The sequence below is a fragment of the Camellia sinensis genome, chromosome 8, assembly GCF_055761805.1.
Source record: "Camellia sinensis isolate YWXY chromosome 8, ASM5576180v1, whole genome shotgun sequence".
NCBI lineage: Eukaryota > Viridiplantae > Streptophyta > Magnoliopsida > Ericales > Theaceae > Camellia > Camellia sinensis.
The window spans coordinates 190,560,880-190,578,599 of record NC_138968.1 but is presented as its reverse complement, the minus strand read 5'-3'; the positions used below and the strand labels follow the sequence as shown (position 1 = coordinate 190,578,599).

At 33.5% G+C, this 17,720-nt stretch overlaps 2 protein-coding genes across 2 annotated transcripts; both read right to left on the bottom strand.

Moving 5' to 3' along the window:
* Positions 1 to 1,739: 1,739 nt before the first annotated feature.
* Positions 1,740 to 8,254, bottom strand: LOC145797391 (extracellular ligand-gated ion channel protein (DUF3537)). Its single transcript, XM_082884419.1, has 4 exons — positions 7,506 to 8,254; positions 3,572 to 4,021; positions 2,502 to 2,814; positions 1,740 to 2,293 (listed from the first exon to the last, which is right to left on the bottom strand). The coding sequence occupies exons 1-4, from the start codon at positions 7,905 to 7,907 to the stop codon at positions 2,157 to 2,159; spliced, it is 1,302 nt and encodes a 433-aa protein (XP_082740545.1). The 5' UTR covers positions 7,908 to 8,254; the 3' UTR covers positions 1,740 to 2,156.
* Positions 8,255 to 14,090: 5,836 nt separating this feature from the next.
* Positions 14,091 to 16,745, bottom strand: LOC145798368 (protein FAR1-RELATED SEQUENCE 5-like). The gene is made up of 3 exons (XM_082885896.1): positions 16,587 to 16,745; positions 15,261 to 15,325; positions 14,091 to 14,934 (listed from the first exon to the last, which is right to left on the bottom strand). Exons 1-3 carry the CDS (start codon positions 16,743 to 16,745, stop codon positions 14,091 to 14,093), a joined length of 1,068 nt encoding a protein of 355 aa, XP_082742022.1.
* Positions 16,746 to 17,720: the final 975 nt, after the last annotated feature.

The window sequence follows — 17,720 nt, the reverse complement described above, 5'->3', positions numbered from 1 at the left end:
TTTGCGTTCGAGGTCGAGGTCGAGCTCGTTAAATTTTTAATAAACAAGTCCAAACATTCCAAAACTCAGCTCGTAAGCTCGGCTCGTTAGCTGGCTCGTTTAATATTTATTAGTTATATATTAAATAATATAAAAATATGTATAAAAAATAAAAGAAATATGTTATTTATATATTTAAAAAATATAAATGTAAATAATAGTTGACTATAGATAGTACATTTATATAATAGTGGTAATAGATATTATTATTTTACTAAAATATGGATTTTTTTTTAGCATGTTTATATATATTGTATATATAATTATATAATCAAAGTTTTAATTATAACTTTAGTCTCACATGCAAGTATGAATTTATAAATTTTTTGACTGATTAAGGCTCGTGAACAGACTCGAACTCGAGTCGAGCTTAAGCCAATTCGGTTCGAGCTCGGTTCGTTAAATTTTTATTCAGTTCAAGTTCGTTAAAATCTTAATAAATAAATCCAAACATATTAAAGCTCGACTCGGCTCGACTCGTTTGCAGCCTGTGTAAAAGTTACCGAATACACTATTAAATTGTCAAATGTACATATGTTTTTGTTGGAACGTTGACTTTAGTGTTTCTAGAAATATTGTATATGTGAAAAAGGAGTCGTGTGTACAATAAAAAATAAAAAAAAAGGAAAAAAAATGATCGATCTTAAGTTGATAACAAAGGATTCTAAGGAAAACTTTGTTGCTTTGTGTGGAAAATTAGATTTTAAGACAATTTTTTTCACAATTAAGTCTAATTAATGCAATTATCATAAGGCTTTTCTTGAAAATTAGTTTATAAGCTTGGTTATTAATTTATTAATTTATTTTAATCATATTATCCATATATTTTTTACACATTTTTTTTTATAATAAATCAAAAAATTAATTTATAAGTCACTTTCCAAAATAACTAGAAACATCTATTTCTCAATGGAATTAAATTAAATTGATTAAAGGTGTACATTTGTGAACCCATGCTAAAGGTTCAGTCAATTCCTACGAAAGAACTTTAAGCTCTTGTATAAAACCTTGCCCTTTTTGTAAGAATAAAGTATGCAAGTCGAAAATATTGAGGGAAAAAAATGCCTACCATTTTTTAACAGAACGGATATTCATAAATCATTTGGAGATGGTCTGTCTCCAATCCAATAATAGATTAATTGGTTTAGTTCAAGCCCATGGGCTCATCATTGATGTATAGACCATTTATCAAAAAAAAAAATAGTATATTAATTTGATAATTGTACTCACATATTTGCACCGTGTTAAACTTTTTAAAAAATTCCAAAATTATTAGACACATTCCTGACTGGTTCATTGGTTTAAAATTGTCTACACATTAATCTTATTTAATTTTAATTTTTTGAATTCAATTTTTTGAAAATTGAGTTTTGTTTTTTTTTTTTTTGTGTTTTTTTAATTAATTTTTTTAATATTTTAAACAAATATTTTACTTTTTAGATGCACCTAACCTAAATGTACCTAAAAAATAAAAAAAAAATTAAAATTTTTTAAAAAATCAATAAATATACAATAATACGAAATTGTACTAAATTTTCATATTTTTGGTATTTAGTGAATTTTTAAAGATTTTTTTATACATATTATACTTTTTAATTGTATTTATATTAAGTGTATCTAAAAAGTAAAAAAATTACTTAAAATATTAAAAAAATTTACTAAAAAAAAAACTAAAATTTAAAAAAATTAAATTCAAAAAATTGAAACAAAATCGGGATAATATTATTATTATACAAAAAACTATGACATGATACAACTACAAAAAAAAGGAAGGAAAATGGATAAACAATACAGCGAAAAGAAAAAGAAAGAATGTAGTCTTTAATGCTGTGTTTGGTTGAAGGATTTGGTAAGAAATTTGAAAAGAAAAAAAGAAAAAATATATGAAATATGAATAAAATATAACTATATTTCACATTATTTCATATACTTTTTCATTTTCTTTTTCTAAATTTCTTCCTAAATTCTTGAACCAACACGGCCTCAATAATACACACCCTTTACGTGAACAAACCATCATATCCCTATCTGCAACAAATCATCATAGCTCTCTCTTGCATCTGATTTAAAGAGATTTGTCAAATCCCGAATGGCTATATACGTAAAGCCAGGAGCTTTCAAACACTAGCAATGGTCTTCCCAAGCAACCAGAGGACTAGGGACAACTCTATCCCAAATATGGTGTGAAGTGAACCCCTATCCAGCATAAATCCATATATCGTTATCCCTGCTCTGTTGTTCTCAAAATATGTCACTGTCCACCCCAAAAAAAAATTAAAATTAAAATTAAAATAAAAAACTAAAAAACAGTTAGATGTCAATTATAGTACCAAAACGGCACTGCGAGAATTTATACGCAACTTCAAAAAGTTCAAAAAATAAAATCAAAATGAAACAAAATGCATACTTTGAAATCGGTTAATTTTGTAATTTGCAAATTTGATTGTTTGTAGAAGACTCACCTAATGCTTGTCTTTTCTGGAATGAGATAGTACTGTACGTGTAGGCCGGGATAAGTTTGGTGTTGTCAAGGTCATCTTCTTCGTCACCACCATCCTCACAGTCCGATGAACCATCGGTGCTGAGTGGGAAAACTAGATTACGGTCAACTTGAGGAGCCATTGGAGTCTCAGATTCGACTGTATCGAAGGAATCTATGGTTGCACACACATGCCACTTTGCAGCAAGGCTCGTTACAGACTGGGCCTTGTGCGTGATCCTCGTTGCACTCCGCAGTATAATTAAGATCCCAGCCAGAAGGCTCATGGAGCATAGCTGCAGTCCACAAACAAAACCATTGTTGAGAGAGAGAGAGAGAGTGAGAGAGAGCTATAAAAGTTGTTTTCCAACGCCAAATTTACAAAAGATGCAGCCTCAAAATTTACTAAAGATTGACGGGCTTATTTATATTTATAGGGTTGATTACCACACATACCTGAATATTTTCAGCCATATTTTTTTTAAAAAAATTATAATAAAATATCAAATAAGATATAATTAAAATCTCTTAAATTATAATTAAAATAATATTATAACAAATATTAAAAAAATTCATAACTAACATCATAATATGTATATTAATATCTAAATATGTCATAATCAAATATCACAAATATCGTAACTAAAATATAGAAAACGCACTACAAAACACGTATGTCTTATAGAATTTCCTAATATGCAAATATTAGAACATTTGGGCCTATATTTTAGCAAGGATGTTTTTCACAATTGGACCTGTAAATAATACATTTCCATTATACCCAACTAAAAAGGGTCCAAGTGGTCCCGCTAATATGATCAGAGTTTGATTACTATAACAAAAATGCTACAATTTTAAATGGATTATCAAATTTTATGGGTCTTATCATCATGAGAGAAGCCTCATAACCATATGCTTATAAATTAGATAAAATATTTAATAATTTATTTGAATACTTAGTACTGTTCAATTTGTTATTTATTATTATGATTATTATTATTTTATTATTGATATAGCAGTTTTGGTGTAGTATGGCATGGTGTAGAGTCTCACCGCAAGTTCGCCTGCTGTGTAAATATTGACTTCGGCGTCAGCTTTAGTAGTCAATAGGAGTGATGCAAATTGACTCGCTGTGATGAAGATCAGGGCCCACAATATGAACACGCGGTATCGATGGCTTATGATTTGCAGATGCCTCCTGATCCTGAGGTGCTCCCTCAACACTGACTCCACATCAGATTCCACCTGGAACACCTGAGCGAAGTCTTGTAATCGGAGAATCTGCAAATAACAGATCAGACGAAAGAGGACGCACACCAAGAAAAACACCACCGTCCGATAGAGCCACGAGCATAACTCCAGGATGCATGCTACTGTGTCACTCACCAAAGCATTGCCTAAGAAGGGTATCCCACTGGCCCCTGAGGCATACCACCAGATCTTGTACGCAATCTCCGCAGCAAAACAAGGCAGGACGAAGATGAAGAGAATTTGCAGTGATCTCTACATAATTAACAGAAAATTGAGATGTGAATACAGGTTTTCTATCAATGAAATCACACAAATAAGAATGGAAGGAGTTTGATTTTAACTCCATTCAACTGATTAAGATGAGTTTGATCTATTCTATTTTGAGATTAATCAATCTCATATTGATCCGAATTCCGGAGCAATCTTATATAATTACTGAGAATTATTCAAATTATGTTGCAAATCATATCAAGCCCTTGTTACCTCATGTTTTTGCTATTTTATCATGATTAGCTTCCTTTCCAACAACCTCGAGTGATGTAGGCAAGAAAGGTCAGGGAAAAGGGGTTCAAGAGTGGTTCAGTGGACTGTTGTTGTCGTTTGAATAATACCAAAATAATTAAAATTTCAATGCATTTTTGGCATATTCATATATAGTCTTACATTGGAAAAATTACATATCAGAAAAAATATTTATAAAAAAATAATAAATATTAAAAATATTAATAATTATAATTATAAATTTTTTCATTAATGTGTAATAATTTTTTAAAACCCCACCTCAACGGTAATTTCCCTTTTACATTTCCTATATATGTTTTTACAAATTTTTTTTTTTTTTTTTTTTTCATCCATCAAAGCTAATGATACCACTACACGGTTACGAGCATTTTTCTTGAGAGAAAGTCAACTCTCACAAAATCTGAGGACTTCTCGCAAAACAAATTCTCTCTGTTGTCCTTTTGAGTTGATGGAAATAGAATTTTTTTTTCTAATGGTAAAGAACATTCGAAATTTGCAATTTCGACATTGATTCTTTCAATTTCATCAAGAAATTCTAAAAGGGCATATTACTGGCCTCTCTGATTAAATCGCTTATCAACAATGTTTTCCCTTTACATAAGAAAGAGAGTATTCTTTGCATACTGTGTTGATAATACAACTGTCTTTAATCAAAGTAATTTTAGATTTTGTTTGGTACATATTATTTTAGTAATTTTTTAATTTTTTACAAAAAATTATATATATATAAAATAAAAAAAAAAATTGATGTGACAATTTAATTTTAATGTGCAATTAAAGAAATGCAAAAAGTACAAAATTTTAATTAAAAAAAAAAAAACTTATGGCCACTGCTTTAGAGTGAGCAGTGGATATATTGATCCGTCGAAACCGATCGAACCGAACAGATCCGTCACATTTTGGACGGATGCATGATGACGAACGGATGGTTACAAATTGATTCTTTTCAATACGCTTAGTTTTGGACAGATGACAGATTTGAGGTTCTTTTGACCGCAACCGAATCGCCAAACCGCGAACACCCTTAGAAATTTGTAAGACTTTGTATTTTTAATTTGTTTAAATATTCTATTTGTATTTTCAATTGAAAAAAAATTTAAATATTTTATTGAATATATTTTGTTGAAAAAGAATTTTCAACTTAAATATATTTTTTGAATTGAAAAAAATAAATGTATAATTTTTTTATATTTTTTGGTTTTTAAATCTAACTCTAAAAATAATAAATAAAAAAGATGATATATGCTGGTTGGTTTTTATTTTCAAAAACAGATATAGATGTAATAATACAGAGGCATACAATCTCTACTATTTCTCTGTTCATGATTTTGGTGATTTGAATTATTTTTATATTTTAAAAATCACAGATTGTAATACTTTATTTAGATGAGATATGCTGTGATTGTAATATGTAGATGAAGTACGTAGTAATTGTAATACTTTTTTAAGTCATTGACTATAATATATATATATATATATTAAGAAGTGCACAAGTTGAATTATGTTCCGTCAAACTGATTCGTATTCATCCACTAATCTGCTCAATCCACATTCATCGAATTAGTGGACGGATGTGAATTAATTTTTTCTAATCTATTAATTTGACGGATGAACGACGAATTAAAAGTTTGTGACCCAAACTAACCCGCACCCACCCCCTATATAGTCATACTACTACAAGTGTCCTAATCTTGCCTGTCACATTTCCTCTCATTTTTTCTCTTCAGTGATTGAGAGAATCACGGACTGCTTGCTTGGACTTTTTCTTTCTTTCCTCAACTTCAAAAGTGACACAAATTTTGTGTGATCTAATCCAACTCCTCACCTTCTTCATATTAAAGTGGTAAAATTTATGAGCCCAAAGACAACTGATTGCTCGGAGAAGCAGAGAGGATGATAATGATTGGTGGTGTTCAATATTCTTAGGGTGCGTTTGTTTGGACGGATTGGATAAGAGGGATTGTAATCTATCGGACTGTTAGTCTCGGAATACATTGTTCCCGGACTATTTGGTTGGACTGGATTTATATCCTATGTTTGTTTAGTCATGGGATTAGATGTCTGGATTGGACTATTTTTAATGAATCCAATGTTTAGTTAGACGGACTGGATAAGGATAAATGTTCAAAAGACCATTTCATCCTTGTAATTTATAATTTTTATTTAATATATAATTTTAAATTTGTAATCTATAATTTATAATTTAATAACACTAAAAAAATTTAATTTATAAGGCCATGATTTTTAATTTATTATTTTCAATTAAATTAAATTTATAATCTATATTTTTTATTTAATATATAATTTTAAATTAACGACAATAAAAAAATAATTTTATTTAATATATAAATTAAATTTTCAACAACACTAAAAAAATTTAATTTATAAGGCTATAATTTATAATTTATTATTTTTAAATAAATTTAATTAATAATTTATAATTTTTATTTAATATATAATTTTAAATTAACAACACAAAAAAAATAATTTTAGAGAAATATGTAAATTTAATTTTTTAACAACACTAAAAAAAATTAATTTGTAAGGTCATAATTTTTAATTTATTATTTTTAATTAAATTAAATTTATAATTTATAATTTAATTTTTTTATTTAATATATAATTTTAAATTAACAACACTAAAAAAATAATTTATAAATGTTCAAAAGACTATTTTATCATTTCTAATTGTTTACTAAGTAATAGCATGGAGGGTAAAATGGACATTTCACCAAATAATCTCATGGGATACCAATTTCATGATTTCTATCCCACACCCCTATGGGATAGAATAGTCCCATATTTGTGGGACTAATAGTTATGGCCTAGTATTTAAACTTATATTTAAAGTTCCCAGTATTTCTCTATTTGGCTTAGTTTTTAAATCTATTTTGTGGAAGAAAAAAAAAATCATATTATTTTCAATTTTTGTTTAGTGTTTCTTTTACCAAATTTTTTTTTTTTAAGTATATTTTCAAAAAACAGATTTTGAAAACTAAACCATTCATTGAAAAATAAACTTCACAATGATAAAGAGAGGACCTAAATCATCAAATTACCAAAATTTTCTCATGATCCTGAAAATTCAAAGTTTCCCACACAAAAACACACAATTTAAGCAAAACTAAACTTCCTTCAAAATCTAAAAATCAATATATATATGTATATATCAAATTCTAAAAAACCGAGAGAGAGAGAGAGAGAGAGAACATACATTTAGCTGTTGCGTATAGCAGTTGCGAACCGTCTCGCTCTCATCCCACAACTTATCAAAGAAGAGAAACCTCCTGAGGCCATACTTGCTGACGAACCTGGAGAGGCAAAGGAAGGACAAGGTAGCGATGGTGCTGAGAGACAATTGAACGACGCCGTCGTAAGGCCTGGCGTGTTTGGTGTCGCAGTCGGAACAGGCGAGGACGAAGTGAGAGAGACAAGGGACGACGATCGCCATTACAACGAACACCAACCACGAGAGACACGTCGTCCACGCATTCGACTGGTCCACGCACATCCATCTGAGCCACGATCTGAAGCTTTTCAATTCGTCTTGTGCGTGCGAAACGCTTCGCGAGTATTTGTTCTTCCTGTTCAACAATGCCTCTCCTTCGTCCGCCATTGCAAATTGACGAATTTACAGAGAGAGATACAGAGAGAGAGGGGTCAGCCCCTTGTAAGTGTAGATGTATATACGTATTATAGAGAGAGAGAGAGAGAGAGAGAGAGAAAAGATGGGAATGGCCGTGATGATATGAGGTGTCTTCTCTTCTTTGATCAAATATATGTATACAAGTAGGAATAAAAAAAAATAATAATAAAATTAATATTATAGTGTATACTTAGTTTAAGTAGTATGAGTCCTCGTACTTATATTCATGGTCATGGGTTGAAATTTTACCTATCTCTTTGTTTAACTTTTTTTTTAAAAATAAAAAATACTGCCACATAGTATGAGGAGAGTAAAACTTCAGGACACCATAAGAGCTGTTAACTTTATAATAGTATAGATATATATGAGGTGTCTTCTATTCTATGGAAGAAAATTGGTTTGTTCACTCGACGGTGGGAAATGGGGGAGCGTGTATTAGACAGGCCAATGAGAGGATGCTAAGTGGCAGTACTGGGTTGGTTTTTGGGTTAGAATAAAGTGAGGTAGACGTTTTGTACAAATTGATCCTTTTCTCATAAATCAGCAATGCTAGGTATCATGAAAAATGTTTTATGAAAATAATCATGAAAGCTTTGTGACCCTTGGATTACACTTAGAATAAAGCATCACACACTAACCAAAGTAATCCAAGGATCATAAATCTTTCATGTTCATTTTCATGAAAAAAATTTCATGATCCTTAACTTTTCTCTATATAAATTAATTTGTAATGGTAGGGATCATGAAAAATATATCATGAAATGTATCATGAAAATTTTTCATTCCTTAATTAGTGTGTAGTATTTTATTGTATGGGTAATTTAAAAGTTGAAAATTTTTCATGATAATTTTCATGATATTTTTTTCATGATCCTTAATATTACTCTAAATTAATATACTAATAAATGATATAATATAATTTTAAAATTTTAAAATATTTATAATTTATATAATAAATTAAATTACTAATAGAAAAATGTTTCCGCCCCCCTCAAAATAAGACCCCCTCGACCCCCTCTGAGCTGGACAGCACGTGATGGGTCACGTGACATACCAAGCCCGACGCCCCTCCTATTTCAGAATTCAAACACATTTTTGAACGGGAAAAAATAGAGGAGATGACAATGGCGATCGAGAGGCAAAACGACTCCTCCTGAACTCGACGACTCCAACTCCCAACTCCGAAGGCCGATTCCTTCAGCTCCTCTCTTTCACTTCGACGTCTTTGACTGCCACGCCCGACGCCCGACGCACTCTCTCTCTCTCTCCCTTTCCATCTTATTCAACGGACCCCCTCCTCCCTTTCACGCCCCAACGACAGGTCTGACTCTGTCCACTCGAGTCCCGACTGCCTCTATTTCAATCTGGTGTATATATATATATATATATAAATGTATATATGTTGATTTTGCCCTAATTTTGCCAACTTCCGAAATTTCAGAAATTGTCATCCCCAAGTTGAGGTAATATATATGTTGTTAAAATTTTTGAAATTAACATATATATGTTGTTGATGCCCTAATTTATACAGATTTGTTCATATTTCTGAAATCTGTGTAAAAATCTATGTAAAATCTGAACAGATGGATTGAATTTCTGAAATTGAAAATCTGTGTAAAATCTGTGTAAAATCTACTGAAATCAACAACTACTATCTTTTACCATATGGTATAGCTTAATTTATATAGATTTTACACAGGGATTGGGGTGTGAATTGGAGTTTAGCTTAATTTATACAGATTTGTTGCAAAGTTTAGCTTAATTTATATGGTATAGCTTAATGGTTTAGCTTAATCCCTGTGTAGGAATTGAAATTGATAGGTTAGGAAGGAAACAGATTTGTTGCAAAGTTTAGCTTAATGGTTTAGTTTAATGGTTCAGATTTTACACAGATTTAATCTATGAAAGATAGTTTAAGCTAAACTCCAATTCCTATATGGTTTAGCTTAATGGTATAGCTAATAGACACCCCAAATATGTTGGAGTTTAATTTATAAATTAAGCTATACTAAATCTGTGTACAATCTGAACAGGTTCCTATACCATATAGGAATTGGAGTTTGAATACACTAAGCTATACCATATAGCTTAGTGTTTGAATACACGCAGGTTCCTATATCAATAGTTAATGGTTCCATTTCAATTTGTTTGAATTGGAGTTTGAATAGTTAATGAGCTATTTACTTACACTAAGCTATTTACTGAATCTGTGTAAAATCTGTGACTATCAAATTTGCCAAAGTAGTTAAGTGAAATGGAGTTTGAATTGGAGTTTGAATAGTTAATGAGTTATTTACTTAACTATTTGAAATCTGCCAAAGTAGATTAAAATTGAAAAGTCACTATCAAATTTCTGAAATCAAATTTGCCAAAGTAGATCAAATAGTTGTTTAATACTTCTATTTACTTAATGGAGTTTGAATTGGATTTATGAAATGGAACTAGCCCAATGTTCAAATTTCACTTAAACAGCATGAACCAAGGTGTTAATGTTCAAGTTTCACTTACAATTCAAAAATGGAAGTAGCCCAATGCACAGAAAATGTAACTTGTATGAGTTCAAATTCAAACTGACAGTGTTTGAATTTGAACTTTTTGATTCAATTTCAGACTATTCCCATATGAGACTATTAAGTTCACTTTTTGATTCAATTTTCAGTTAATGAAGATAACTTGTTATTGCAGATGTCAAGTTCAACTGTGAACGCCAGTAGCTCAGATCGGTTGATGTACTTGAACAAAAATTGTCCTACATGTAAGAAAAAGGCCATCATTCAAATTTTTGAGACAGATCGAAACAAAAACAAGCTATTCTACTCTTGTAATGGTTGTGGTCTTTTCATTGGATGGTGTGTGCCTATGAATTTAGAATGTGGAGATCAAGAAATTCCAAGACAAGTAGAAAGAGAACTGCTAAGATCTATGACGGAACAAGTTCGAGCTATGACCGAACAACAAAGATCTATGACGGAACAACTTCGCGCTATGACCGAACAACAAAGATCTATGACGGAACAATTTAGCTGTGTTACTGCAAAGATGCAAAAACTAGAATTTGTGATGTTTTTCTTGCTAGTAATTGGTGTGTTATTACTTATGAAGATGTAATGCTAGTTAGAAGTAGAAGTAGAAGTAGATTGAACTATGTTTTGTTATGGAATGGAATATGTATTGTTGAATATGTTTTGTGGAATGGAATATGTGTTGTTGTTAATTGTTGAATTTTTGAGTGGAATGGAAATGACCCACTGAATTGTTGAATTGTCATTGTTGAATGAAGATGTGGTATTGTGGAATTGTTGTGGAATGAAGATGTGTTATTGTGGAATTGTTGTGGAATGAATATGTGTACCATGAACAGGTTTTAAACCATGAATTGAACCATGACCCATGACAGATTTTAATCCATGTCAGAATTTAAATAGGTTTGTTGTGGAATGAAGATGTTGTGGAATCAAGATGTTGAGCATGAACCATGACAGATTTTTTACAGATTTGAACCATGATTTGAACCATAAACAGACATATTTTGGCAACCATGATTTGAACCATACACAGATATATTTTTGCAACCATGATTTGAACCATAAACAGATTTTTACAGATTTGAACCATAAACAGATTTTAAACAACATGAACCATGAACCCTCATTGACAGCATAAACCATGAACCATCATTGACAGCATGAACCAGCATTGACAGATTTTAAACAGCATGAACCATGAACCATCATTGATAGAACCAGATTTCAGACATTTCAACATGATTTTACACAGATTACACAGATTTGTAAACCAGATTTTAGACAGATTTTTAAACCAGATTTCAGACATTTGAGCATGAAATGTGAACCATGAACCAGATTTTACACAGATTTGTACACAGATTTCAGATTTTTACCAGATTTCACATCGTTGACAGATTTTTGCAATTTTTACACAGATTTTTACAGATTTGAACCATGAACTAAAAAAACTATATTTTGGCTAAAATCATTTTTCTTACAAATTTCTTAAACCATGAACTGTGAACAGAGATTCTGCATGAACTCTCAAAAAATCATGCTCAAACACTGACAAAATGCTCAAACACTGTCAAAATAGCAAAATGAAACAGATTTTTTTACAGAATTTTTTAAACCATCAACTATGAAATGAAAATGCTGAAATATAGATTGTCAAAATAAACCATGAACTCAATAACCAATCTTCAAAATTCATACACAACATGCGTTAGACATGTAATATGGGACTTAACATAATAAGTTTCAATCTCAAAAACAAAATGTCAATGTTCAATAAACTAGTCAAACATTTCTACAATCTCCATCATTCTTTCGCGCTGTGCAATGCCCGTCATTCATTCCCGGTGTGCATGCATTAGAACCCGATGGGGTTAGAGATCCAGATCCAAAAAATTGAGTTGGACCATGAATCAAACTTCTCGGTGTGCCGCTTACAAAGTTCAATGGGATAAGAGATGTGCCTCCAATAGCATTTACGACCTGTCATAATTCAAGTAAAAAAAGACATGTTACAAAATATTTGTAAATGAAAACAAAAAATGAATGTAAAGTCGTCTTATGAACACATACCGGTGCATACACACTATTTTGCATGCCAACCATATATGGATAATATGATGTATAAGCTTGAGCTTGAGCTTGAGCTTGAGCTTGAACTTCAGCTTGAGCTTGAGCTTCAAATTGAAGAACCTTAGCAGCCTATATTGGTTCAAGAGTTTGTAAAAATGTAGTTGAAAAGAGTTTGTTAAAAAAATAAAAAACAAGTTCAATTCCATATACAATTTACCTTTGCTTTTGTTTGCTTTTTTTCCGTTGCCTTGAACCGATTAACTATTTGATCTACTTTGGCAACCTTTCGTTTCGTTACTGGACGGCCTCTTCGCCGAACAACCAAAGGACTAACCACCTTCCTTGTACTAGCACCCGATGTACATCCGGTGGCAATTGGACTTTTTGTAGAAGATGGTATCCTATTAGTAGAAGGTGGTAAATTACTCCCATCACCCGATTCATCGTGCATGACTCTATCCTTCATTTCATCCAACCCATGGTCTATAATTTTAATTTTCCCTTCCGAATTACCAGCAAGTTGTATAATGGCGATCAATTTCTTGTTCATCCTCTCATAACAACTTGTATTGAAATCATCTCCAAAGCCAGTGTACGTGGTTTTGATGCATGTGTACTCTCGAACCAAATCTTTCCTCCAACGTGGCAAAATATACTTACTTGGCACCTCATTTATGCACCTTCTTACAAGCACCGCGAGTGAGTGAGCACACATAATCCCTCTAAACTGAAACAATCGACACATACACTGAACTTCACATTCAATTGAATTAAAATACACAACAAAATCCACATGCTTCATCTTGTCACAAACTATCATCGCTTCTTGGACATTATATGTACAAATTGCTCCCTCCTCTCTGACAATCACGGCTTGACAGTACACTAATCTCTTCAACTCTCCTTGAACTTCTTTGAATTTTGCATTGGTGTAGGCTTGTTGAAATTGCTTCTCGAAGCCATATATAGTTAGAAAATCAAACAATTTGTGTCGAGACTTGAAGTTTGATTTCTTCTCTTTCTCTACCTTACTTCTCAATACATTGTCATATTGTTCAACAAATTGTTTTAATGTAGTCTTTGGGTTGACATATCCATCAAAAAAAGCATTCATGCTTTCACTTCGTTGTGTTGTTGACATGCCAGCCCAAAAAATGTCTTTAACATATACAGGAACCCATCGATGCCGCTCATGATATAGTACCCCCAACCAGTCATTATCATAAAGATTGAATTTAGTAAGCATCTCTTCCCATTTTTCCTCAAATTCATCTGTTGTCAAACAATCATAAATTGCATTTTGCATAGCCAACTTCATGGGTTCATACTGAGCATATCCTTTCAACTTCTCCGGTATTTTCTTCATTACATGCCATAAGCACCATCGATGCCGGGCCTGTGAAAAGACAATTTCTATAGCATTTTGCATAACTCTGCACTGATCAGTTATGATAGCTTTTGGAGGTTTATTTGACATGCAACTTAACCACGACTTAAATAGCCAAACAAATGTGTCGGTGTTTTCACTAGATAACAATCCACAACCAAGCAAAATAGACTATCCATGGTGATTGACTCCTACAAATGGAGCAAATGGCATGTCATATTTGTTCGTCAGATAAGTTGTGTCAAATGAAACAACATCTCCAAATGATTCATACATAGCCCGACTCCTTGCATCAGCCCAAAACAAGTTTCTAATGCGAAACTCCTCATCAACATCAATCACATAAAAAAATTTCTCACTATGTGCTTGCATCCTCATAAAATAACTTTGAAGTGATTCGGCATCACCTTCACTAAGCCTTAATCTTCTAGCTCTATTGATGTAATTCCTTGCATCTCGCTCATCAAATGTCAATGACTCGTATCCCCCCGCTTCAACAACCATTGAATGATAGTTCCTAGACACCCCAATCCCTGCTTCATCATTGATTTCTAATCTTCTCTTCACAGGAGTACGAATTTTCTTATTCATTGCAAAATGACGAGAGTCGGTGGGAATCAACTCATGATTATGTTCAAGGTTAACTGTGGTTAACATATATGTCCCATTCTTTTGTAGAGTACCTCGTACCCTTGCTTTGTAACCAATTTTTGTGGACAAAGATGGCTTCAAAGGGTTCACTTCTGATTTCTTTTTTCTCTCCCCCGCTCGAGAACATTCAATTGCAAAGTTTTTTAATTCGCCATCATCTCCAAAATGTTGTGCTCTATGAGCTATAGAAAATCCAACATGCTTAGCATATGTGGCATAAAATGTGTACACTTCTTCCCTTGAGCTAAAACACATACCCTTCTTCGGTTCTTCAACTTGTTTTTGAGGGGGTCGGAAATCAGATTCAACTTGTTCACCTTCATTTACTAAAGAATTGTCACAACCACTTGAATCAACCTCCATTCTACAAGAATCAAAAATGAAATTCAAATAGAATGATTTTAGAATAATAATTTTATAAGATCAAACATCAGCTAATCAACTGTACAAGCTGTTGAAATAAACCATCAAACAAATTGAAACATCTGTGATGTGTAAAACTAATCACAGATGTTTATAAGATCAAACATGAGCTAAAATATTATAAAACTAATAATAAAATTATTAAACTAATCAAACATCTAATAATAAACTTTGTTCAACATATCTATGATGATTGAAACATTGAAAAAGTTTGCATTTTGGTTTAATTTATCATATATCAATGCTACATGCTGTTGGTGTTCTCACACAGTGCCAGTTTCTTCTCCATTTCTAATTGCATACCATGATCTATCCAGTTTTACTACGGGTTCCTATACCATATATGCAGACCTGTTAAAATTTCTTGGGGTTGAGGTAGGTGCATGTATTCAAGTCGCAACCTATGAAAGATGGATCCAAGAAATTCCAATTGGAGCAATAGTGGAATTCAGGCCTTTTATTGAATCGAGTTGTTGTGTCCAACTTTAAAACCCCTGTTTTATCTGTATTATGCTTCCATACTTCCTGGTAGGATTCACCACTATGGTGATAACATAATAACTTGTAATGGTCAAAAATTGGTAGTTATTTTCGCACCTTCTGTAATGTCCAAAAAGTGAATGACTACAATCAAAAATTTGATAATCACAAAGAAATTCTCTGCTTCAATTCTCGGCCAAAACAAACTGATAACATGCAGTCATGTCATCATTTGGGGTTATGAACAGATTTTATATACAACCCCAAATTATGAGCATCAATCATGACAGTTTCAGCATGGTTGATGTAGATAGAGAGAGAGAGAGGGAGAATCAGGGAGAATCAGGGGTTTTCGAGTAACATTACCTGACAAAATGCTATGGTCGACGGAAAGCTATGGTTGACAGAGAGCTATGGCTAACGGAGGAGAGCTATGGTCGACGGAGGAGAGCCATGGGGGACGCACGATGGAAGGGAAGAGGGAAGACGTTCCCGCTTTTTTTTTTCTGTCTTTCTTTTCAGTATTTTTCTTGTCTTTCAGGTGCGTGTATAACACCTTCTTCATTGTGCGATTCTTCTTCAGATGCCTTCATTAGCTGCCACCTCAGAGGGGGTGGAGGGGGTCTTCAATTGAGGGGGTCTGTATCGGAATTGTTAATAATAATATAGTAACATATTGATATAGTACTCAGTATACATGTAATATCACCGGGACGTGACAGATAGTTGATGAATATTTCATTACTTCTCTTTTTTTTTTTTTTTTTGAACGTGGTAAAATTCATAAAGGAGAAGCCAAATGGCACTTACAATGGATTTTGATGATACATCGTGTTTCAGATGAAATGGGTCGGATTGATCCACGCTTTTCAAACCGGTGCCGGAGGTACCAAGCCCACAGAGAAACCTGCACAAGAGTTCAACGGGGAACGGGGAGTCCCCAGCGAACTCTCTGACGAGCAAGTTAGAAAGAGAGATGGAATGTAGAGATAGATTAGTGATAGAAAAGCTTAACCCTTACCTTGTCTTCGATACCTGCTTATATCCTCTGCTAATCATTTCGTTGTCCCTTCTGACCTGTCACCTTGGCTGAAAGTCTATGCTCTAGCTTACCTTGTTCATGGTGAGGCCATTCTGTCCCGACGGGGAAGGGCTATCGCAATAAATGCTGCAGGAAAACTCATTAATGACTGATGTGTGGTGCAATAACTTTGCAGGATCTTTGTCTACTGATGCAGGTGATTCTCTACTTGCCAAGTGTTTAGATGTCATTGGTGTTTGGTGTAATGCTGGGTTTCACGAGTGTTGGGCTTTAGTATTTGAATCATGGATTGGACCTTAGGTGGTGGGCCATATCCTTTATTGGCTTACCCATGTCAGTAGTCCCCCATTTCCAAGTACAGCTTTAGTCCAATGAAGGGAATAATGAAGAAAACGAGGGTTGTGAGAGACCGGTGGGGCGAAGACCGACCGAGAGGTAGGCCGATGGCGAGGGGTGACCGTGCGGAGGAATCGGTCGTGAGGAGGGCTGACTGCGAAGGGTGACCGAGTGGAGGGACCGACCGTGAAGAGGGCGGACTGCGAATGGTGAATGAGGGGGGGGGGGGACCGACCGTAAGGAGGGCCGACCATGAAGAGTGACCGAGTGAAGGGACTAACCGTGAGGAGGGCCGACCGCGAAGGGTGACCGAGTGGAGGAAGAAGTGGCGATGCGCGGGGCTCGAGGAGTGGCAGGGCACGTGGTGATTTGAAGTGGAAAAGATAGGGTAGGGGAAGGGGGCAGTGGATCGTGGTCGTACACGTGGCGAAATCCCGTAATGGGGAAGGTTAGACGTTGAGCAAGAAACGAAGGGATAGGTTAATATAGGGTGTTTGAAAAGGCGGTTTTGAAAAAAAAAATTGAAAACTTTCAAACTGGCAAAATTTGACCTTGACCCTTGGAATACAGGCAAGCCTTGGGCGGTTGGTTTTATCCGTTTTACCTATCTTTGTGCAAAAAACCAGCACGTTCCAGAAGTAAACTCGTTTGTTTCCAGTGATACACCTCTGTAACATTTTGTGAACGTTCTTGTGCCCACGTCTGAAGCCATTCGCAGACACACAAGAGAAATGGTCCAAGAGGAAGTAGCAACTGCAAGGCTTGATTCGTTAGGCGACGACGATGCGGTGGAGTTAGCGGAACAGTACCGTATGGAGCGAAGGAGGGGGGGTAGTTAGGCAGACAGTGTAGGCTCATCCTATGACGAT